This window comes from Seriola aureovittata, chromosome 2 (assembly GCF_021018895.1).
Source record: "Seriola aureovittata isolate HTS-2021-v1 ecotype China chromosome 2, ASM2101889v1, whole genome shotgun sequence".
NCBI classification, from domain to species: Eukaryota; Metazoa; Chordata; class Actinopteri; order Carangiformes; family Carangidae; genus Seriola; species Seriola aureovittata.
In genome coordinates this window covers 16,628,071-16,650,028 of record NC_079365.1, presented here as the reverse complement: position 1 = coordinate 16,650,028, position 21,958 = coordinate 16,628,071, and the positions used below count along the sequence as shown (strand labels likewise).

Here is a 21,958-nt window from a genome sequence, read left to right as displayed (position 1 = left end):
TGCAAATTGAATACTAGCCCACATGTCTCAACCAAAAAGTTTTATGAAACGTTTAACCAAACTATAGCCTATTTATGGTGTTGAGATATCTTTTATTGGTAATATTAAATTAAACATAATATTACTTTTATTTCTCTTTCCATAGACTTCTTTGGTATAATAAACTATTTTATTTGGGGTCACTAGCAGTGCCTTTTATATTAAAGTCTTTATTATCTCTGATTTTATAAAATGAATGATGGAGTTATTTTGTGTATCATACACCAGCCTACTGGGGAGCATCATTTTCAAAATAAAGCTATCCACCATGCATCACAGTAGATGGTGCTATTGTATCATTTTAGAAACTTTTAGCAGACACCCTTTACCACACCCTCCCCCTCTCAATTAACTACACCCACACGTGACTCCGCCACATGGTGTAACCATAGTCTGTAAATAAAGATGGACGTATCCTCCGTGACGCTATCCATAGTTTCTGAAGAGCGGGGTTGAAGCTCAGATGGGGCCGTTCCGTCGTCGCAGTATGGTCGGTATCTTGCTCTCTGCCGAACTGACGGCTAATCCAAAAATGGGCAAAGAGGTGGGGCGTGTGTCCAGCCGAGACTTCGGTATATTCCGAATCAAAACCAAGTTAGGTCAGTGTAATGCTATCAGTTCATTGTTCCCTATAACATTGTAAAACATTTTACCTTTAGCAAAGAAAAAATGGGCCACACTTTAAAAGGATCCTTCTTTAAAGGCTGGTGGTTTTGGAAGTAGTTGTTCTAATACTGACAGAAAAACTAAGGCAGTAGTGGGACCAGGGATAATTTCTCTTGGTGTCAGTATACAACGGTTTATATATATGTTCTTGTTGCAAAGTCCAACAAGAAGACAACGAAAGATATTTTTTTCTTTAAAATTATATATGAAGGTATATAGTAATGCTAATTGTGTAGACATTTGTGTATACATTTACATACTAGAGATTAATATGCAGTAAATCAATGAATCTGAACTAACTTGAACTTCAACTAAGAGGACACAGTGTGGATCTGCGCTTTAAATGGTTATGTATGGTATTGTCTGTATAACATCAGACCATGTACTTTATTGGACTATATTTGATTCTTAAATTTGATTTTGTAACTTATTTGTGTGTATCTGGTCTAAATTATGTCGTGAATTGTAGGGGACTTGTAATATTCAACCACTGAATCAGGCTTTAAAAAATGATGAGACAGACACAAAAAAGATGCAATGAACTATCTATCTTTTATTGACTTTTGGCTATCACAGCATGTTTAACATGCTAAAGTGAACAAGTAACAAGATGGTCATATTGTATGATTTCCTGTTAATGTATAACCCGTGATTTCCTCCTCACTCCTCTGCTTCCTTGGTCTGAAATGACAGAACAATGACATGTAAAGCATTTGGCCAGATAATCTAAATTTAATAAGATGAACATTTCTGCAAACTTGATCAATCTTAGGTAGTTATTTTTACCTTGACAATTTCACGACTCTTCGCCCTCAACTTGTTGACCTGGGACTCAGCAATGTCAGCGCGCTCCTGAGCTTCCTCCATCTCATGCTGAACCCTCCTGTACCTGGACAGGTGACTGTTGGCCTGCTCCTCCTGTATAGTAGGCCACAGTAAAGTCAAGACCTGTCGACTGACTGACATTTTCATAATGTGTATCATTATGAGGATTAAGTGTACTCACAGCCTCTTCAGCCTGTCTCTTGTAAGATTTCACTTTGAGCTGCAGCTTGTCCACCAGATCCTGAAGTCTACCAATATTCTTCCTGTCCTCCTCAGTCTGTTTTAAATTTAGAAAATAATACAAAATTGTGATAGAAATATGCATCTACTGTTTTCATTACTGCACATTGTTATGATTATTAGTATTTGTTGTAGTTAAACTCATTTGGATAGCGACTGACCTGATAGGTTAGTTCCTTTACTCTTCTCTCATATTTACGCACTCCCTTGATAGCATCAGCACCACGCCTCTGTTCAGCATCAACTTCAGCCTCCAATTCACGAACCTTGAATGACGGAGAATTCAGTCATTTTGAAATGAAAAAAGATTGTCCTGCTGCACAATAAATATAAATGGGTTGGTCCACATGGCACTTACCCTAGCCTCTAGTTTCTGGAGCTGCTTCTTGCCGCCCTTCATGGCCAGATTCTCAGCTTCATCAAGACGGTGCTGCAGGTCCTTCACTGTCACCTCCAGGTTCTTCTTCATCCTCTCCAAATGACCGCTGGTGTCCTGCTCTTTCTTTAACTCTTCTGCCATCATGGCAGCCTGAAATTTTGAAGAATTTGTTTCAACTGTCAGAGCACTCGAATTGGTAGATAAATGACCACTATATAGACATGTGTTTGTTTAGATGACTCACATCAGTGATGGCCTTCTTGGCCTTTTCTTCAGCATTTCTTGCTTCCTGAACAGAATCTTCCACTTCACCTTGGATCTGTATAAGGTCAGCCTCCAGTTTCTTCTTGGTGTTGATGAGGCTGGTATTCTGAACAAATAACAGTTTTGGTTATGTACTGAAATTTTCAGTTGTCAGGCGTTTCACATTGAATCTGTATTAACCTGAGAGTGCAGTAGTCCCACACGTTCGCTGGCATCAACCAGTTCCTGTTCAGCCACTTTGCGGCCTCTCTCCGTCTGCTCCAGTGCAACTCTCAGCTCCTCAATCTCAGCCAGCATCAGGTTGTTCCTGCGCTCCACCATGGCAACCTGTTCTTTCATTTCTTCATGACCTCTAATGGCTTCATCAAGGTGCAATTGTGCATCCTAAATTGATAATAAAAACACGGTTGCAATGCAGTCTAAATAAAGTAAACTCAAAGTGCAGTTTTCTTTCATATGCTACCGTACCTTGAGCTGTCCTTGCACGTTTCGCAGCTGTTTCTGGGCTTCAGCTGCCTGGCGGTTGGCATGACTCAGCTGAATCTCCATCTCATTGAGGTCTCCCTCCATCTTCTTCTTGATTCTCAGGGCATCATTTCTGCTCCTGACCTCAGCGTCCAAAGTGGTCTGCATGGACTCAATCACTCTCTGGCTGTTCCTCTTGATCTGCTCAATCTCCTCGTCCTTCTCTGCAAGTTTTCTGTCAATTTCACTCTTGACTTGAGTGAGCTCAAGCTGAATGCGGAGAATCTTGGATTCCTCATGCTCCAGGGTAGCCTTGACAAAAATAAATATACGTTGTTTAGTTCCAGTATTTCTAAAAATGATCTTTAAAAAGTGATATTTTGTCTGATGGTACCTCTGCCTCTTCAAGTGAAGTCTGGAGTTCGGTCTTCTCTGTCTCTGCAGTCTTTTTCGCTTTCTCCAATTCATGAATGGTTTTTCCACTCTCACCAATTTGCTCAGTTAAATCGGAGATCTCCTCTTTAAGAAACAAAGTGTATATGGTATTTAAGTAGGTGTGGGATGAATTCATTATGGTAGACTTTGAGATTAAATATACAGTACTGTTCACTTGAACACTTACAAAAAGCTATAATAAACTGCATTACAGTTGATATTAGTTCATCATAGACCATGCACATTAAATCTGTTGACCCACTGGGGGGCACACTCCTACTTTTATACAAAGCATATGAAACAACTTTCTGAAAGGTTGATTCCCTGAGTGTACAAAGAGAAATCAGCTGTAAAATTCCAAACTCTGCAAATCAGACCACTGTCAGTTCTTTTTGTTTTTTTTGCGTATATGAATATTCTGCATTTTTAAAACTTTTCATACGTTGAAGGTTTTTGTTCTCCCTCTTTATAGTCTCCAGGTGATCCAAAGATTCTTCATATGAATTTTTCAGCTTGAACATCTCAGTGCTGAGAGAACGAGCTTCTTTTTGAGATCCTTCCAGCTCTGCCTGGCTCTCTTCATACTTCTGCTTCCACTCTGCAAGGACCTGAAACCACAAAGAAGACCCATAAGTTTCAGTAATACTGTGTTTTACATTTTAATGCACAAGGCAGAAATAAAAATTTAACCTTGTCAAAGTTCCTTTGCTTCTTGTCGAGGTTAGCAGCTAGAGCATTAGCTCTCTCCACATCGATCATCAGGTCCTCCACTTCACCCTGCAGTCTCTGTTTCGTCTTTTCCAGAGAGGCACATTTTGCGTTCACAGCCTCGATGGACTCCTCAGCATCCTGAAGACGCTGGGCAAGCTTCTTCCTGTTAGAACGTACAGTAAACAGGTTTAATGATCATTTACAAAATCAATGCATGTGGAAACAGTGTGACTTCAGGACTGTCCATTACTTAGCCTCCTCCAGCTCCTCAGTGCGCTGGATGGCATCAGTCTCGTATTTGGTTCTCCACTGAGCCACCTCGCTGTTGGCCTTGGACAGTGCACGCTGCAGCTCAGCCTTGGCCTCCTGCTCCTCCTCATACTGCTCTCTGAGCAGGTCGCAGTCATGACGGGATGATTGAACAGAATGAGCCAGGGCGTTCTTGGCCTTGGAAAGAAACAAAGGCATTCATTATATAAGGCATTTCATTTTATTCACTAAACTGTATTTCGCTTCAAACTTTGAACTGTTTTAGCTGTGCAGCTTTCCAGTTCTGTGATAGTCTGTGTTTTTAATATGCACATACTTTAACTTCCTCTTCAATATGCCTCTTGAGCTCTTCAGTCTGCTGGGTGTAAGCCTGCTTGCTCCGTGTCAACTGAGAGATCAGGGCTTCTTTCTCCTCCAGCTGGCGACTGATTTCACCTAAGGCATGACAGGGATGGACATTTAATTAGAAATGTCACTAATCAGAATCAGTAAAAAAAAAATGCATCAAATATAATATTCTCACCATTCTCCGTTTGCAGTCTTGCCCTTTGAACTCCAATATCATTCAGTTGTCGCACATTTTCGTCATTTTTGGTCTTCATCTCACTCAATTGATCTTCAAGAGTACGACACATTTTCTCCAGATTGGTCTTAAATGAACAAACATTATGTTTATATAAAGTAATGCAACATAGTATAATTCTGTGACAGCTGAATAATGGCAGAGGTGCAGCAGTGTAGTTTTTGTTGACAAGGTTGCATGTGAAATGTTTTTACTTTACCTTCGCTTTGGCGACAGCCTCCATATTGCTGCTGAGGTCATCGATCTCCATCTTGTATTCACTTTTCTCTTTCTCCAGCTTCTGTTTGACTCTCTGGAGGTTATCGATCTGTTCTCCCAGCTCTGCCACACTGTCAGCCTGCTTCTTGCGCAGAGCTGCCGAGGTGGCCTCGTGCTGCAGGGTGGATTCTTCAAGATCACGACGCAGCTTCTGAAACTCTGCCTCGCGCTTCTTGTTCATCTCAATCTGAACAGCAGTTGCTCCACCAGCTTCTTCGAGCCTCTCGCTGATTTCCTCAAGTTCCCTGGAGAGATCAGACCTCTGCTTCTCCACCTTGGCCCGAGCAGCCCTCTCAGCCTCAATCTCCTCCTCCAGCTCCTCAATGCGAGCCTAATATTTAAATGTTCAAAAACAGATGAACATAGCCACATTCTAATATCTTTTTGTCTACAAGTCAAGCACATCGTCAAACAAAGTGGATACTTTACCAACCTGGAGTTCCTTGATCTTTTTCTGAAGCTGAGCAGAAAGTGATTGCTCATCCTCAATCTTGCTGAGAAGCTGGTTTGTTTCAAAGTCCTTCCTGTGTAGTACAATTAATAAACACATTCAACATTTATTTTGAAATAAGTGAAACAATGAGTTGAGTTTATTTCATTTAAACTGTACTTCAGGAAACTTTTTCAATACAGTATGCTCTTTGGCTACTGTATGTCTTGACAAATACAGTTTGGGCAAATATACCACACTTTTTCACTTGATAAATTAATTTTCACTCACTTCTTTATTTTCTCCTCAGATTGCTGCTTGTCATTCTCCAGATCCATGATGGTTTCGTGGGCCAACTTAAGATCTCCCTCAAGCTTTCGTTTAGCTCGCTCAAGGTCCATGCGAAGCTTCTTTTCTTGCTCCAGAGAACCTTCAAGCTGTTTTAACCGAGACCAGGTGTTATTTTTGTGTTTACAGTTTTCAAGGAAACTGAAATCTGTCTATTATAACTTACATCATCCACTTGCTGCTCCAGTTTGGTCTTGGCCTTTGTCAGAGTGTTGACTTTGTCTTCCTCTGCTTGCAGATCATCAAGGACCTGCTGATGGGCCTCCTGGAGGGCTTTCTTCTCTTTGGTCAACTTGGCAATGGTCTCATCTTGAGATGCCATTTCCTCAACCAGGTTTTTAACCTAAAGAGTTTAAATAAACACATTTTTTAAATATTTGATCAAAGTATATTTACAATGCACACAGTTGAATAAACTGAAATGATGACTGTCACCTTGTTCTCAGTGGCGTGTTTCTCCTTTTCCACCTTTGCCAGGGTGAGCTCCAGGTCATCAATATCCTTCTTCAACTCAGAGCACTCATCCTCCAGCTTCCTCTTCTTTGCAGTCAACTCAGCATTCATTTCCTCCTCATCCTCCAGCCTCTCAGTCGTTTCTTTGACTTTGGCCTCAAGCTGGATTTTTGCTTTAATGAGCCCCTCACACCTTTCCTCAGCATCAGCGAGGTTTTCACCTTCCTAGATTTACAATGAAATACAATAAAATAACATTTAGTCAACTGTAAAACCCAGGATCTCAGAAGTAACACATTTTTTCTTTCTACTTAACTTACAGACTGAACTTGCAGATTCAAGTCATTCTTCTCCTGCAGGAGAGAAACCATCTTCTCCTCCAGTTCTTTCTTCTTGGCCAGAGCCTTTGCTAGCTCCTCTTTGGTCCTTTCAAAGTCCTCTTTCATTTGGGCCATCTCTTTCTCAGTCTCTGCACTCTTCAGTAGAGGCTTAATCTTGAAGTACAGCTTCATCCATGGCCAGGTTTTGACATTCATGAATGAGCGGATGTTGTACTGAATAGAGTAAATTGCCTCCCTGGGGATAATGGGTATCAAAGGAAATAAACAGATTCATTTAGATTCTGAAAGCTGTATTGATGAGAAGTATGGATTGGGTTTTCAAAACGAATATGTGGCCTAAAAATTATAATCAAGCTGTCATCCATAAACGTACAGTTGCCCTTTTGGTGTTTGAAACGTCTACAGTACCTGCGCTCCATCATCTTAACAAACTCTCTCCTCATGAGGAAACCTCTGCAGAGAGCCTGAGTCATTGTGACCAGGGCAGCAAGTTTCTCATCTCGCATCTCCTCCAGAGTTCCCAACAGACCAGCTTTGAAGAACACCTAAAAGAAAGTGTTACTTGTGTCACTTTACATGAAGGTGCACTTACTTACAGTATCAAGGTAAGTAGTTAAAAATACAAACATCCATAACAGAGAAACTGATTACCTTTGTGTGTCCAAATTTGTACTGAGTATGGTCAACATCAATAGAGCCCAAGAGTTTCTCTGAGGCCTTCTTGTTGTCAATGAACTGCCCCTCAGGGATGACACTGGCATTCAATACTTTGTATCTGTTTGGAGGGAAATTTATCATTGAAGAATACTTTATCATGAGCTGGTCAAAAAAATTGGTAATCTTAGTAGTTACCTCTGCTTGAAGTCACCATATAGGATTCTGCTGGGGAAACCTTTCCTACAGATCCTGATACCTTCCAGCACACCGTTACACCTCAGCTGGTGGATGACCAGGAAGTTCTCCATAAGACCTTAAAGACATGCCAAGTACAGTTTTGTGTTGCATGAATACAGTATTCTTTATTATTAGTATTCTAAATTAATACTGATGTACGAATTACCTGGAGTCTTCGATTCATTGGGAATCAAACAACGTACAAAATGAGGATGAGTGCTCCTCAAGTTGGTCATCAGTTTGCCCAAATTCTCCTGAAATGTTGAAAAAAATTAAATTACTAATTATTAAAAAGGACAAGGCCTATTCCCTAGATCGGTACCATTAATAGCATTTGGGAATTTAGTTATGTAGATATTGTATTGTAGTTATGTCTTCAGGCAGTTATTTGTGATACTTACCCTGAACAGTGCAGATACAGTCTGAAAAGACCCACCCTTTTTCTTGCCTGCCTTTTTTTGACCACCCTCAGCTGTGACATTAGGATTAAATTTGAATTATTTACATTGAAAAAATTGAATACATTTTATTTAAACGGTGTTATTATACTACAAATGAACAACTGCATTTTAAAATGTATTGAGAACACCAGGAAACACCTCCAAATTTTGTTTTATAAAATATGATTTTTACCGTCTGATCCGGCATGTGCTGCATAGAGGTGACCCAGCAGTTTTGCTGAAGACTTCTGGTAGAGCTGAACCACTGAGTCGTTCAGGGGATCTTTGTTCTTGTCCAGCCAGCCAAGGACATTGTAATCAACAGTGCCAGCATAGTGCACCAGAGAGAAGTGGGCCTCAGGTTTTCCTTTGACCGGTTTTGGTTTCTGGAAGGGGGTACTTTTTCCAATATGCTGATCGTACATTTTGTTCTTGAAGGTCATGTCTGTTGCCTTGGGGAACATGCACTCCTCTTCAAGGATGGAGAAAATGCCCATTGGCTGTCACAAGGAAATGATTATTTAAAACAAATGATTTCCAGTCAGACAATTTTCTGTATTTGTGAATGTACAACATCTTCTCACCTTCTCAATAAGCTCAATGCAGGCAGCCAAATCCATGCCAAAGTCAATGAACTCCCATTCAATTCCCTCTTTCTTGTACTCTTCTTGCTCCAGGACAAACATGTGGTGGTTGAAAAACTGTTGCAGTTTTTCATTGGTGAAGTTGATACAAAGCTGCTCCAAGCTGTTGAACTAAAGAGATAAAGATATCAAATGTCAGCAAAGGCCTTAACACTAATTAAACATGAATTTATTAATACTCTAATCTTTGATGCTCCCTGATTTTGAATTGAAAACTGCAAAATTATTTAAATAAAGCTGTATAGGCTCATGTAGTATCAGCCAGACATACTTACATCAAAGATTTCAAACCCAGCAATATCCAGGACACCGATGAAATAGCTTCTTGGCTGCCTGGTATCCAGCATCTCATTGATTCTGACGACCATCCACAAGAACATTTTCTCATAGACAGACTTGCAGAGAGCCATGACGGAATTGTAGACCTGATTTTGAAAACAAAAGGTACAACATATTATAAATTGTAAAAATTAACAAAAGGTAATTCTATGTTGAGGGGTTAAAACAAGCTAAAGAACATACAGAGCTGAGACCATTAGTAGAGAAAATATTATCAACATGTTTCTGGATATATAAAAACAGAAAAACAGACTTTGGTGTTATTTGTGTTTCGTCTCCTTTACCTGATGGACAGTTTGACCTTTGGTCACATACTCGTTCCCGACCTTCACTCTGGGGTAGCATAATGATTTGAGCAAATCAGAAGAGTTCAGACCCATGAGGTAGGCGATTTTATCTGCCACTAAAACAAGGAGAACACAAATAGCCATCTTTAGAACTCATAATACCAGGGTGAAGTCATCAGTGCAACTCTTAAATCACAAGTCAAAGCCAGTGCTACTACATTGAAGCTGATGGTGTGTGGGTGTCATACCTTCAGTGCCATCAGGCTCAGCCTGCTCTTCACGCTGCTTCTGCTTGAATTTCATGTTCCCGTGATGTACCACAGCTCCAGTCAGCTTGTACATGCTTGCCTTCTCTTCTGCAGTGAAGCCCAGGATGTCAATAGCAGTCTGTGGTAAAAAGAGAAGGTTTTAAAACACAAGCTTATATTATTCATGGAAGTACAGTTGTTGCTGCACCCTACCTCCACATAAGTTTAGCATATATCACATACCACAAAGATAATACAGTTTAATTAGCTTTAAAGCAATAAGCATTGGTAAAATCAAAGTTACGTAATATTGTTAGCTATAACACAAATCACAACTGGGGTTTCTTGGTAAAGACACTTTTAGTTTTCAAATGTGGATTTTTAATATTTCCCCCATTTAACCTAAATGGAAGAGGACATTACAACTCCACTTCATATAATTGAATCGAGTGCAACACTGTCATCAATAACAGTCTCAAAAATTACTAGTGCAGAATCAGTGGCAAAAAAACATAAATCCTCAAGCTCTCAATCTTCATTAAAATAGGATTTATTGCTTTAATGAATTGGCAACTTAGTGTTACCAATAATAACAAAAACAGTAGTAGTAGTGTATCTATAAATGTAAAAAGTAAAGTAGTCCTTACATCAGTAGCAATGAATTCTTCAATGTCATCGATACTCGTGACAGTAATTTCGCCCTGACTGACCATAGAATAGTCATATGGATTTGTGGTGATCAGCAGAGCCTCTGAAGAAAAGGAAAAAAATCCAATGTAAATAAAGCAGAATACATCACTTGCTTTCTAATGAATGATACCATTATTCACTAATGTCACACCTATCAGCTCAGGTTTGTGGCCTGTCATGAGCTGATAGAAGATGTGGTAGCTCCTCTCAGCAGACAGCTGGAACGTCACCCGAGACTTCTCCAGCAGATCTGTATGGGTTGAAGTTGTTAAAATTAAGGACAATCTCCCCTGAGTGACAGCTGAAGGATTTGATAGTATAATAAACATATAATGTGAAATCAGTATAATAAAAAAATCTTACATGTTTCAATATCAGCTGAAGCTAGCTTTCCCGTTGTCCCAAAGTGAATTCTGATAAATTTTCCCTACGCAGAAACAAGTTAACATTTAAATCAAAATTCTCATTTGTATAATGATCATTGTCACAAAACAGCAAACCATTTAAAATCAAAGAGAAATTACAAAAGAACTTACAAAACGAGAAGAATTGTCATTCCTCACAGTCTTGGCATTACCATAAGCTTCCAACAGTGGGTTTGCTGCAATGATTTGATCTTCCAGTGACCCCTAAACATAACATTCAGTTTGTCATTCTGACAGCGCTCAGATTCTTTTGATTTTAGATTTCATATTAATATCGTTCAAGTTCTTGTACCTGCATTTTTCCAGGAGCTGCATCAGCTTTTTTTCCTGAAGCCACTGCGATTGTTGCAAAGTACTGGATGACACGTTTGGTGTTGACAGTCTTTCCTGCACCGGATTCTCCACTGGGTTTAGGGATATGTAAAAATATTGTAATTCTTATATATTATATATTATCTGTTATATAAATATGTATTATTATAAATATTTAAAATGACTGATATTACTACTGTACTCAGTAATACAAAGATTTTGGCACTTACGTAATCAGGATTGACTGGTTCTCCCTGTCTGTAAGATATCAAAATGTCATACAACAGTTAAGAGTTACTTCTCCTGAAGTGCAGCACCTGTATTTATTGACACAGAGTAGCTTAAAAAATGATTGATACCTTGGAGCATGAACTGATAGGCATTGTCCGAGATGGAGAAGATGTGGGGTGGAGCCTCAACCCTCTTTTTTCCTCTATATCCTGCTACAACCGATGCATCATACACTGGGAGCCACTTGTAGGGGTTCACAGTGACGCAGAACAGCCCTGAGTAGGTCTACAGTGTAAAATATTGAAGAATGATTAATTTTTCTACAAAGTTCAGTTGCGTGCAAAAGTTTAGGCACCCCTGGGAAGGTTTAGCTGATACAGGAATGGTAATGCACCATTCCACTGTGCATCGTTGATGCACATGGAAGAGTCATCAGAAGGAAAAACCTGACTTGGGACCTCAGTGCAACAGTCTATAACTGATGTCTACAAAGCAACATCTGGATAAGCCAGAGTCAATTTGGAAACAAGTCCTGTGTTTAAATTGAGCCCATAGATTGTGTTTGGAGAGAAAATGGAGCAGCACTCGATCAAAAGTACACTTTGCCAACTGTTAAGCATGTGACTTGAATTATTATGCTTTGGGTTTTGTGTGGCTGCCAGTGACACAGGAAACGTGGAAGAATGGATGCCACTAAATATCAGCAAATTCTGGACTAAAAAGAGGCTGGCTTCTACAACAGGACAATGATCCAAAGCAAACCTCAAAATCCACCACGAACTATTTCATTAACATTATCATCATTGAAAATCTCAGCAGAGCTTAAACATACTGTGTGTGTGTGTGTGTGTGTGTGTGTGTGTGTGTGTGTGTGTGTGTGTGTGTGTGTGTGTGTGTGTGTGTGTGTGTGTGCGCGCGCGCGCAGGCCAGCTTAAAAAGATATCAGAAGCTGATGTGATCTGCAGAAAAGAGTGGGTGAAAATTCTTAAATCAAGAATAGAAAGACTCATAGCTGCTACGCAAAGTACTTGCAAGCAAGCTGTGATATCTTCCAAAGAGGGGATTACTGAGTGCTGAGACTTGATAAACTGTAAAACTGTAACAATGTGTTAACTCTTGAAGAAAAGCTCATTTTTATTGTTTGTTCTCTGCCGGGGTTGTATTTACTTAACATATGTTGTTAAATGTTTGATTTTTAACGTTATCAGCCCAGGTGTGACTAAACTATTGTATACATCTGTATGTACAGTATATGCAATGACAGCAATCTCTCCCTTGCACAAAACTCACGTAGATCATCCATGCTGCATAGCGCTCTTTGAGGTTATACAGCACAGACGGCTCACTGAGGTGGGTCATCATGGCCATGTCCTCAATCTTGTCGAACTTTGGAGGGTTCATGGGGAAGACTTCATCTTCTTTTACAGTGAGAGTCTGTTACAGAGACAGAAGAGACACAGAAATAACACAGTTACCATCTAGCAGTAATTTATTGTATAATTTACTGTCACAAATCCCTCATAGTTGCTGATCACAGGGGGCTTCAACTGCTGCAAACCAAATGTGACAGTAGAATGAACAATTATTTTTAGCTTGATTTTATTTTTGTTTTTCAATACATTTTTTAAAATCACAAATGATCAAAGAGTTAACATATGTCACAGTAGTCTAGATCCTACATTAAAAATGTAAATCTTTGTAAAACTAAAGTGGTCTTGTTCTCACCTTTCCAGTGAGAGTCTCCACGGTGGCTTTGCCACCCTCTCTCTTCACAAGTTTCCCCTTGAGGTACATTTCAGCAGGCTCAGTCACAAAGTAAGCTGTTTTAGCATCAAAGGGAGTGTTTTGAGCTTCAATTCTCTCTCTTTCTGGCTTCCGGAGGAAAACGGCCGCCGGGCCAAAGCATTCCATTTCCGCGTCCCCCATTATTGATGACCCTTCACTGCAAGTGAGGACACAAAAGCATTCATTTTAAATACCAGAAAAGTAGATGGATGGATCCACAAATGGCGAGTTCTACATCTATGTCTGTTAATACAATAGTCATAAATGGTCTACCATTATATTTGGTGAAATACATGTACCATAGCTAACGGCCAAGCAGCACTTCAAGTACCAAAAAAGTTGTAATGTTCATAGGGAACAACTGTTACATGTTTAATACATATGCACTGGTGATTAAACCATATCTCATACTGAGTTATTCTCCAAGACAAATACGTTGCTCCCAATTTACCTTGGAGCACACCAGGTGAACAGGAGTGTTTCTAGCAAGCTTCAGTGCCCACTTCTGAAAAAAGGAGCAAAGATTTAAGGTTCACAAAACTTACTTGCAAGAGTTAACTCTATCATACTCTATTTTAAAACTTGTTGAGGGAAAAGAAATGTGTGTATATACATATATATATATATATATATATATATATATATATATATGTGTGTGTATATACATATGTGTGTGTGTGTATATATATATATATATATATATATATATATATATATATATATGTACACTGATAAACTAAATTAAATCTGTCTGTATTCATATACATGTTTATCTTCCATATTTTAAACACAATATTGACTTGAAACACAAAAAGTATGATATCTTGTACTGGACCAGTTGAATGACTAAATACATCTGGTCCACCTAGAAACTTACCTTTGCTGGGTGTCTGTCCTTGGTGGAGGTTTGCTGTTCCTTTTATATGGCGTGATCAGAGCCTATCACAAGTGTCTTGCTGTATTTGGTCATGTTGCCTGGCACTATGCTTGTGCGTTAGTTATTACTTCTGGCTGTAACGTTACACAGTTTATGAGATGTCTTCGATGTCAGATCATTGGCTGGCTCTGAATTTGTTGGGAATTGAGGTTTTTATAAATATTTATTCCTTTGCTCAAAGAAAGAAGTAGGCTGTTGATGTCTTTAGCATTGTTGTCTGAAAATGTGAGCATGAAAGCAACATTTTGAAATTATGATGCATACTACTGTGTATGCAAATGGGCTACAGATGTGAAGTTGTTTTAGTTCTTGCTCAAGGTTAAGTCAGTAGTTACAGTCCAAAGGTGTGACTAACATATCTTTATTATGCTCTCTGGCACAACAGTAACCCCTTGCTATGCTTTGGAGAAGCTTTAAAAAGTCACTGATATACTGTTTCAGAGTCCTTACAAGTCAGAAATTATTAAAAAACAAAATGAGTGCCAATGAGCTTTAAAGAAAGGGAAAGATTGCCAAGGGATGATTTCTCACAACAGTGCCAACAGCTGTTCTTATTCTTGCTCTTAAGAGGTACACAAGGGAGACTGAGACAATCCTTAAATGTAGAGCAACTGAGTGATGGATCCCAGCTCCACTTCCTTTATGTTTCACTGTTCATCTCCCCATGAAGGTTTTTTTATACATGTCAAAGTTCAGCATGTGTCTCTCTGGATTCATTTCTAAGCTGTTTTGTCCATTAAATGTCTACAGCAAGTGAAGAGACAGAGGATGCTGTCAAAATGACAAGTGTACTTGTGTACCAGACATACTTGCCAAGAACGTGGGAAACAGCCGGTACGAATTTGAAAGTGTGGGTAGAGCGCCATTAGGCACTGTTTCCATTGGAAAGAGGATCTTCTTACGGCAATGAATAAGAAGAAGAAATTCTAAAGTGGTTACCACCAAGATATAATGAGCCTCTGTCTTCAGTTAGCGTGTGTTACACGATTCCTGCTATGAAATCTTCCGTCTTATTAGGGCAAAACTCAAATATAGCACAAGGCTTGTGTTGATGCTGTAGCCAAATGCCACATGCTCAAGAGGCTTATTGTGTTTTTATGGCCTTTGATCTTTGTCTGTCACTTTCTTCATTTGTCAAGCAGCAACTGTGCTTCGGATAACAAACCAAGGTGGGTGTTGAGTAACATTCCAGTTTACTGGCTGGCCACAAAGAGCATGGATATACATTTACAGTAACAGTAGCATGCATGTTTAACATTGTCAGTATATGTATTTTTAGTTTATTTCAAATTTTTTGTATGTTTGTGAAGTGTATGATGATGCATTCTGCATTATTGTATTATAATTTTTAAAGGTAAATTTCTGCAGAAAAGGTTTGGTGTACTACACTAGTAGTTATGTGCAAACACTAATTGCCTTTGGGCTGACTCTTAGAAATGATTTACAAGATTGACTATATGTTGTGGTACGACAGTCATTTACACTATTTGTAAGTGTTCGTATGGTTATTTTATGATTACAGATTTGAACATTTTCAAACTTCTCAGCCCCTGTGTGTTTGTCTCGATGTGCATGTGAAGCTCATTAACTCTGCAGCCTCAGCTGCAGGGTCGTCAACAATCTCCAGAATGAGTTTCTCATCTATGTCTTTATGGAAACTGCTCTCTTCATATGTCTTGAACATTGTAATATCGTCTTGTAATCTTCCAATGCATGTTCACAATAAGCTGTACTCATACTGCTCCATGAACCAGTGACTGCAATTGTTGTCATTTTGGAGAAAGTCAGAACATTTTGTTTGTGACAAGGTTTAGTGTGTTGGTTAAAGTTAGCTCTCAGTGTGAGATTTTGGCCCTGGCTGCTTGTCCTTGCTTTAGAGTTCCTGAGATTGTGGTGGGAGAGGTGAGGGTGACTGTGGATCTTTCTTCAGCAGTCTATTGGACATCCACTATATGTTGGAAGCTACTGACTTCATGTAGAAGAAAATTGTCATAATCACCAAATAATTTATGTTTAAAATACACTGTGAGTGGCCTTTCTGTGATATTGATTGAAGTTATTTGAAACCTTTGTGCAGTAACATGAAACAAACTTTTCTATATCTATACCTTGAACTACTGACAGCGTGTGCACAGCTTTGTTTACCATTCTGCAATCTTGGCTGAAGACCAAGGGTGACTGGGCCTTTTCTGTTAGGGCCCCCACTCTTTGGAACAGCTTCCCCTGAGGAAGTTAGACTAGCGAGCTCCTTATTCTCTTTTAAATCCCTCTTAAAGACACATTTTTGTAGGTGTGCTTTCTCAGGTCTAATGGTCTGAATTTACTGACTAATGTCTTGAATCTATTATTATACTAAATAATTCTCCTGATTCTTATTTTATCTATTAATTCAATAACTTTGGAATGTTCTTTCTCATTTTTACTCATTGTTTAAAAAAAAAAAATGTTTATTGTTATTTTTCGTCCTCAGTTTTTATCTTGTCATATAAAGCATTTTCTAACTGTGTTTTGAAAGGCGCTACATGACTGTCACATTGATGTGGTGGTGGGGCTCAGTGGCATCTTCTAAACACCAGAGGGAGCCTCAAGTTGCAATGGTGTAAACATGCTACTTATATTACCAGCTTCTCTATCATCATCCTCTGGTCCACTAACATACCTCATCAACTCACACTGAGTGGCGTTAGATAGTATGTTTATCAGTCTAAAATCGTTTATTATCATATTTATATATAGATGTGTGTGTGTGGGTGGGTATGTATGTATGCATTTTTCTTCTTTTTTTTTTTTTACGTTTTCCTGTCTATTTGTTTCTATACAGGGTCACAGAGGTACGTTGAAGTCTATCCCACCATGTATTGGACAGAAGGCAGGAAAACACCCTGTATGGTCCTAAAATATGGTATGACACATTTACACATCTAGATTTTTAATCCATCACTTGTGATTTATGTTTAGAAGTTTTAGTACATACATGTCAGCTCTTCAGTGTGTGTGCCTTTGCCTGCTCTTTGTTTCTATGTTTTGATTTTGTGAGAGTTCTGAACCCACTGGTTTTGCACACATGCATTGGTCTTAGAAATATGGAGATAAAAGATGAAATTCAGTTAATTGCTTTGCTATATAAACTCTCATTGGTTGTAATTGCTAAGTCATTACTTCATAACTGTATTATGTTTATGTTTACTTTGCCATCTTTACCTAGTGCCCTAGGAAAAGATTTGACACTCCCCTCATAAAATTTTGCAGGAAGATGTTTATAGTTTGAGTACATTTTAAAATTTCCAGTTTATTTCAGAATTACAAAGGATAGACACAACAATGTATACACTCATGTCTGCTTACTTTATACAGTATATAACTGTATAAGCCTTGTTTAACTAGCCTTTCCTGTTTTGGCATTTTTAAAGACATGTTTTTATTATCTACCCAAAATCCAGTAGGTTTTCTTCCCAGTGTTCCTTAACCTCCTTTTCCATCATTTTCCCTTATTGCATGTGAAAATAATGATATTATACTGCGCAGTTTATTCTCTTTCATATATAGTTAATACCACTCAAGAGATACTGATATACGTATTTCTACTACCTGATTGCGTAGTTGGTTTATTACAGCGATTTCTTATACATAGTTTGAGGGAATAAAATCTGCCTTCTTTATTGTCCTATTTGTGATTTCATATGTCATGAAGCACTGTAGTTCACAGAGAACTGAAATTTAAGCTTATTTAAATGAATATTGAACAGCTATTACATTACACTATCGGTTGAAATGTGCAAGTGACACTAGCATAGCCAGTTGCAGAGTTCTAGTACAGGACAGCTATGTGTCACCTACTTTATGCAGCTGATTTATTACACCCTGTGCAGAGATTAAAATATTATTCACAGATCCACTCAGGCATCAGTAACTTATCTGTCCCAAGGGACCAATACTGAGCATTGCAGTTATGTCTTTGTTAGATGGGTGCTACTGGGATTTAGTGTTGTACTTCCTTAAAGTTAGAAAACTCACAAGAGACAAATAAAAGTAGAATGGTCAAAATTAAAGCAGCAGATGCCAAGATATCCTGACTTTTAGCTCATAGTATGGTTCTAAGCTACATTTCCCATCATGCAGCTCAATAGCATCTTTAGACAGACTTAGTAAACCATTTTGTTCCCATGTTATTAGCTGCTTCTACAGCCACTACATCCTGTTTCACTTCCAATCCAGAAAACCAGAAAACTAACTAACCAAACCAACAAACTGATGCTGTATTATTCCTCATCTACACAGGAAGTGGAAGAAGAAGAAGGAGAGGAAGAAAGAAGCTAATGGATGCTAAATGAGAGAAACGTCAAAGAACAGTTTAACAGCACTGTAGGTACAAAACTAACTATTTGTTTTATAAAATTAATTCCCATTAATTTATCTAAGGGACATGTACTTCCCCCAGAACACAGTTGGAAACAATGATAAAAGGGGAGGAAAATAATACAAACAATTCTCAAAAAACCTACCCTTATTTGCTTTGGGGTGCATGACTCACAGAATGAACAAGTTAATTGTTCTTCTTTTCGTCTGTGTAATTAAAAGTATTCCTAGATTAAAAAGATTTGGGAATAAAGTGATATGGGAAGGCTCATTAAGAAATATACAAGCATGCAAAGTTAACTAAAAGACTGGATACTGGTCTGTATACCAGTGTAAAGAACCACTCACCTTTGGGGAACAAAAATAATCAGAATTACAAAAATGTCAACATAGGAATGAATATATTACTAAATATAAAATAGAAACGTGCAAAATGCAGGGAAATCCACAAACTGTTACAAACATTTAAACAATAAAAATTATACATGGTCATGAAATTGATATTGTATATTAACTAACCAGTTGCCTCTAAGCAAATTGGTTTGAAATGCCCTTTTTTTTATTATGGGCCTATTGAATATGTAACACTTGTCTGAATTTAATTAAAATTAAATCTTAGATTTTGTTAAAATGAATTGATGGATGGGGTCACTGCTGAAAATGTCCAGACAGGTGACAAATTGAAGAAAAAAACAACATAAACTGTTTCATCAAGAGGCTCTGTGAAAAGTCAAGTTTTTTCTTGAGATTAATCTAAAAAAAATATTAGTAGTTTTGTTGAAATGCACCACTCCCAAAGAAAGGATCATAAATCAGTAATCAGACTTACCAAATCAATTCATAGTCATTCACTGACAGCATCATGCACTAACGCATCTCGGTTCAGGGAGGTCTAGAACGAGCTGGGAAGTTGTTTCTCAGTTCAGCAAACTAAACAAAAAACATTTATTGCAAAAATGCACTTACAGACTGTATTTACATTTCAAGTCATGCTGATTTTATGAAATGTTATGTCAACAGGGATTTTACCTTCACCTCATCTCCACACTTACCTGAGTATGATCTCTTGAAATTTTATGGAATCCACAAACGTGCATCATCTATGCAAATCATATTTCATAATTTTCTTTTTGTAAAAAGATGATATACAGTAGAGGACACCCAGAAATGCATGAAGTAATTTAACTATCAAGGGCTACTTGTTACTATGTGCCGGCGACAGTTATGGCCGGAGGCATTATGTTTTCAGGTTGTCCATCCATCCGTACGTACATACCATTCTCCTGAACCCTAAGTAACGCCTTGAGGGAATCGCTTCAAATTTGGTACAAAAGTTCACTTGGAGTCAAGAATGAACTGATTCGATTTTGGTGGTCATAGGTCAAGGTCACAGGTCATACACTAATTATGACACAATTTTACACAAATGTCTAATGGGATAAAATGATGAAGTGATGATATTATCCAAACGGTCAAAGGTCAACTTCACTGTGAAATCAGAATGTTCTGCAAAAACACTTCTGGCCATTATTCAGCGCTGTAACTCAGGAAGGGGAGATTGTGACCATATTTCCTGCAACTTGACTGGTTGGTGGAAGCATACAACTCTGAGTCAGTAATTCTAGTTTGATACTGATTGTATCAATATGATACAATTATTGTTAAGTAGTTTTCAGTACACCATGCCAATTAATCTACTGCATACTGGTATGCAAGTACTGAGATTTGAATATTTCTTTATGCAGTTAAATGTGTAGAATATTAGACCAACAAACTGAGAAGGAGAAGGGGAAAGTTACTTGGCTACAATTGATGTCCCTATCTTAAAAACAGTTCAAGCTTCAAGCATTCACTCTCAGGCCAGATCAGGGAGTTCAGCGTGCTCCATCACTGCATCACATATCAACAAAAAGCCATTACTGTATGTTGAATACTTTTATAAAGTGTGGCTGTATCATTTTACAATGTCAGTATCATTCTGACTTTGATGAGATGAAGACTGATGGTATAATTTTCATTTATGATGCAGTCTCCACATAAACGGCAAACAGCAAATTAATCAATAAATAAAATCATGCCTGTTGTCAGAGTTATAACCTTTACAGGTAACAACTTCAATACTATGTCCCATACTTATAAATGAAAACAGTACCATAATAAGTACAGCATATTTCACAGGTGTAAACAGAAAGGCCCACTTGGTACATGTATTTTAAGTATTCGACTTACCTGAACTTGCTGCCTTCAGTAAAACAAACGCAGTCATAACTTTTTGGTGTCGACTCAAGAAAACCACAAAGAAAAGTGCCATTGTATATCTCTCTTTTCCTCGCTCCCTTTCTCTCCTAACTAATTTGAATTTCTCTCTCACACAAGAGTAAATGGTAACACAAACCATACACACATGCACACAAACACAAACAAAATCCTCAGTGTGCTGCGTAACACCTGCACAGAGATGTCTTATTTATCACACTCAAGGGAGTATTTGGTGAGTTCAGAAATGTCTTGGCCACCCTGAAGACTTGACAGTGTTTACAGAAAACCAACAGGTGGTCTATTATCTGAAGAAGTTGTTAATTGTTTCATTTAAACAAATATTTGCAGTTGATTATTTGTTCTACTTGTTATTTATTAATACATAAGATACAATTGAAAACCTATAAATGAAGCAATTCAGAAAATAGAGCATTCTGTAAGTGCCAGTATAGAGAATTATATAGGCTATGTTTTTGTGTGGGTCATGTGAAATTACAGCAGCTGCACTGGTCAGATAACTCTGGATCTCATATGTACATATGAGCTTCTCAGGGTCTTAATTATCTAGAATAGAGCAAAATCTTTTACCAGCTTTCCCTACCTCATCTTCTCTTGGTTGCTGAATAACATACGTTAATAGCACAATATCTTTTACAGTACTGGCACAACACAACACGACCTATTCCACACAACTAAACTAAAAAAAAATCAAGAAGAAAAATTATCATGTGTTAATTTAGTTGTTCTTACATATTTTGATCTCTATATGTTTACTTTATCCCCCCAGGAACATATACTCTGGATGTAAATGATGATGTATATTAATAGTCATGTTGAAAAAAGTTGAATTTTCCTAAAAACGTTTTGGTTTTTAAAGATTACATTTAGTCTGACTGAAATGTGCAAAGCACTTAGGTTCATCTGATCACTGCTAGCATTGTGTTCCACTAGCACACAGCACGCTGCAACCACCAATAGTTAAGAAAGATAAGAGATAAGATATTCCTTTATTAGTCCCACAGTTGGGAAATTTGCAGTAAAGCTAATTTCTTTATATTCTAACTATATTAGCTTTGAATGCAAAGAACCACACAGTTACACATACCTCATTTCGCAGACAATTAAAGCATACCTATTTGCAGCATCAGAGGCTCCTGCAGGAATTAAACCATGACCAGTGACCCATAAAACTCATCAAACTAAAGAGGAAGAGAACCAACAACAAACCTCTGTTGTGTCTACTTACCACGATACAAAACTAAATTCAACTGGATTAGATTATGACCTAGTCACAATACTGTTAGTCTGAGCCAGGAATACGGAGCTTCACAGCGTACACATTTTTCTTAGGTGCTTAGTAATAGGATGCTGAAATACATCTGACATGTAATTAACTGAAGCGTT

At 38.1% G+C, this 21,958-nt stretch overlaps 1 protein-coding gene across 1 annotated transcript; it reads right to left on the bottom strand.

Moving 5' to 3' along the window:
- Positions 1-1,238: 1,238 nt before the first annotated feature.
- Positions 1,239-13,509, bottom strand: LOC130177706 (myosin heavy chain, fast skeletal muscle-like). The gene is made up of 40 exons (XM_056389627.1): positions 13,454-13,509; positions 12,943-13,159; positions 12,508-12,651; positions 11,346-11,502; positions 11,217-11,244; positions 10,967-11,078; positions 10,786-10,878; positions 10,613-10,676; positions 10,401-10,499; positions 10,207-10,310; positions 9,560-9,698; positions 9,309-9,427; positions 8,961-9,110; positions 8,626-8,796; positions 8,235-8,541; positions 8,003-8,073; positions 7,768-7,855; positions 7,560-7,677; positions 7,359-7,482; positions 7,116-7,252; positions 6,687-6,942; positions 6,349-6,591; positions 6,080-6,256; positions 5,857-6,002; positions 5,569-5,659; positions 5,077-5,466; positions 4,818-4,944; positions 4,611-4,729; positions 4,275-4,471; positions 4,004-4,187; positions 3,756-3,921; positions 3,273-3,397; positions 2,882-3,190; positions 2,594-2,797; positions 2,394-2,519; positions 2,129-2,299; positions 1,932-2,036; positions 1,712-1,807; positions 1,492-1,623; positions 1,239-1,386 (listed from the first exon to the last, which is right to left on the bottom strand). The coding sequence occupies exons 2-40, from the start codon at positions 13,141-13,143 to the stop codon at positions 1,366-1,368; spliced, it is 5,811 nt and encodes a 1,936-aa protein (XP_056245602.1). The 5' UTR covers positions 13,144-13,159; positions 13,454-13,509; the 3' UTR covers positions 1,239-1,365.
- Positions 13,510-21,958: the final 8,449 nt, after the last annotated feature.

Excerpts from the sequence above, each read along its gene's own strand:
- LOC130177706 (XM_056389627.1), bottom strand. The coding sequence starts at position 13,143 with ATGGGGGACGCGGAAATGGAATGCTTTGGCCCGGCGGCCGTTTTCCTC. Across the intron at positions 11,503-12,507 it reads ATGCAGCATGGATGATCTAC|ACCTACTCAGGGCTGTTCTG; the intron begins GTGAGTTTTGTG and ends TTTACACTGTAG. Across the intron at positions 4,472-4,610 it reads ATATTGAAGAGGAAGTTAAA|GCCAAGAACGCCCTGGCTCA; the intron begins GTATGTGCATAT and ends TTTCTTTCCAAG.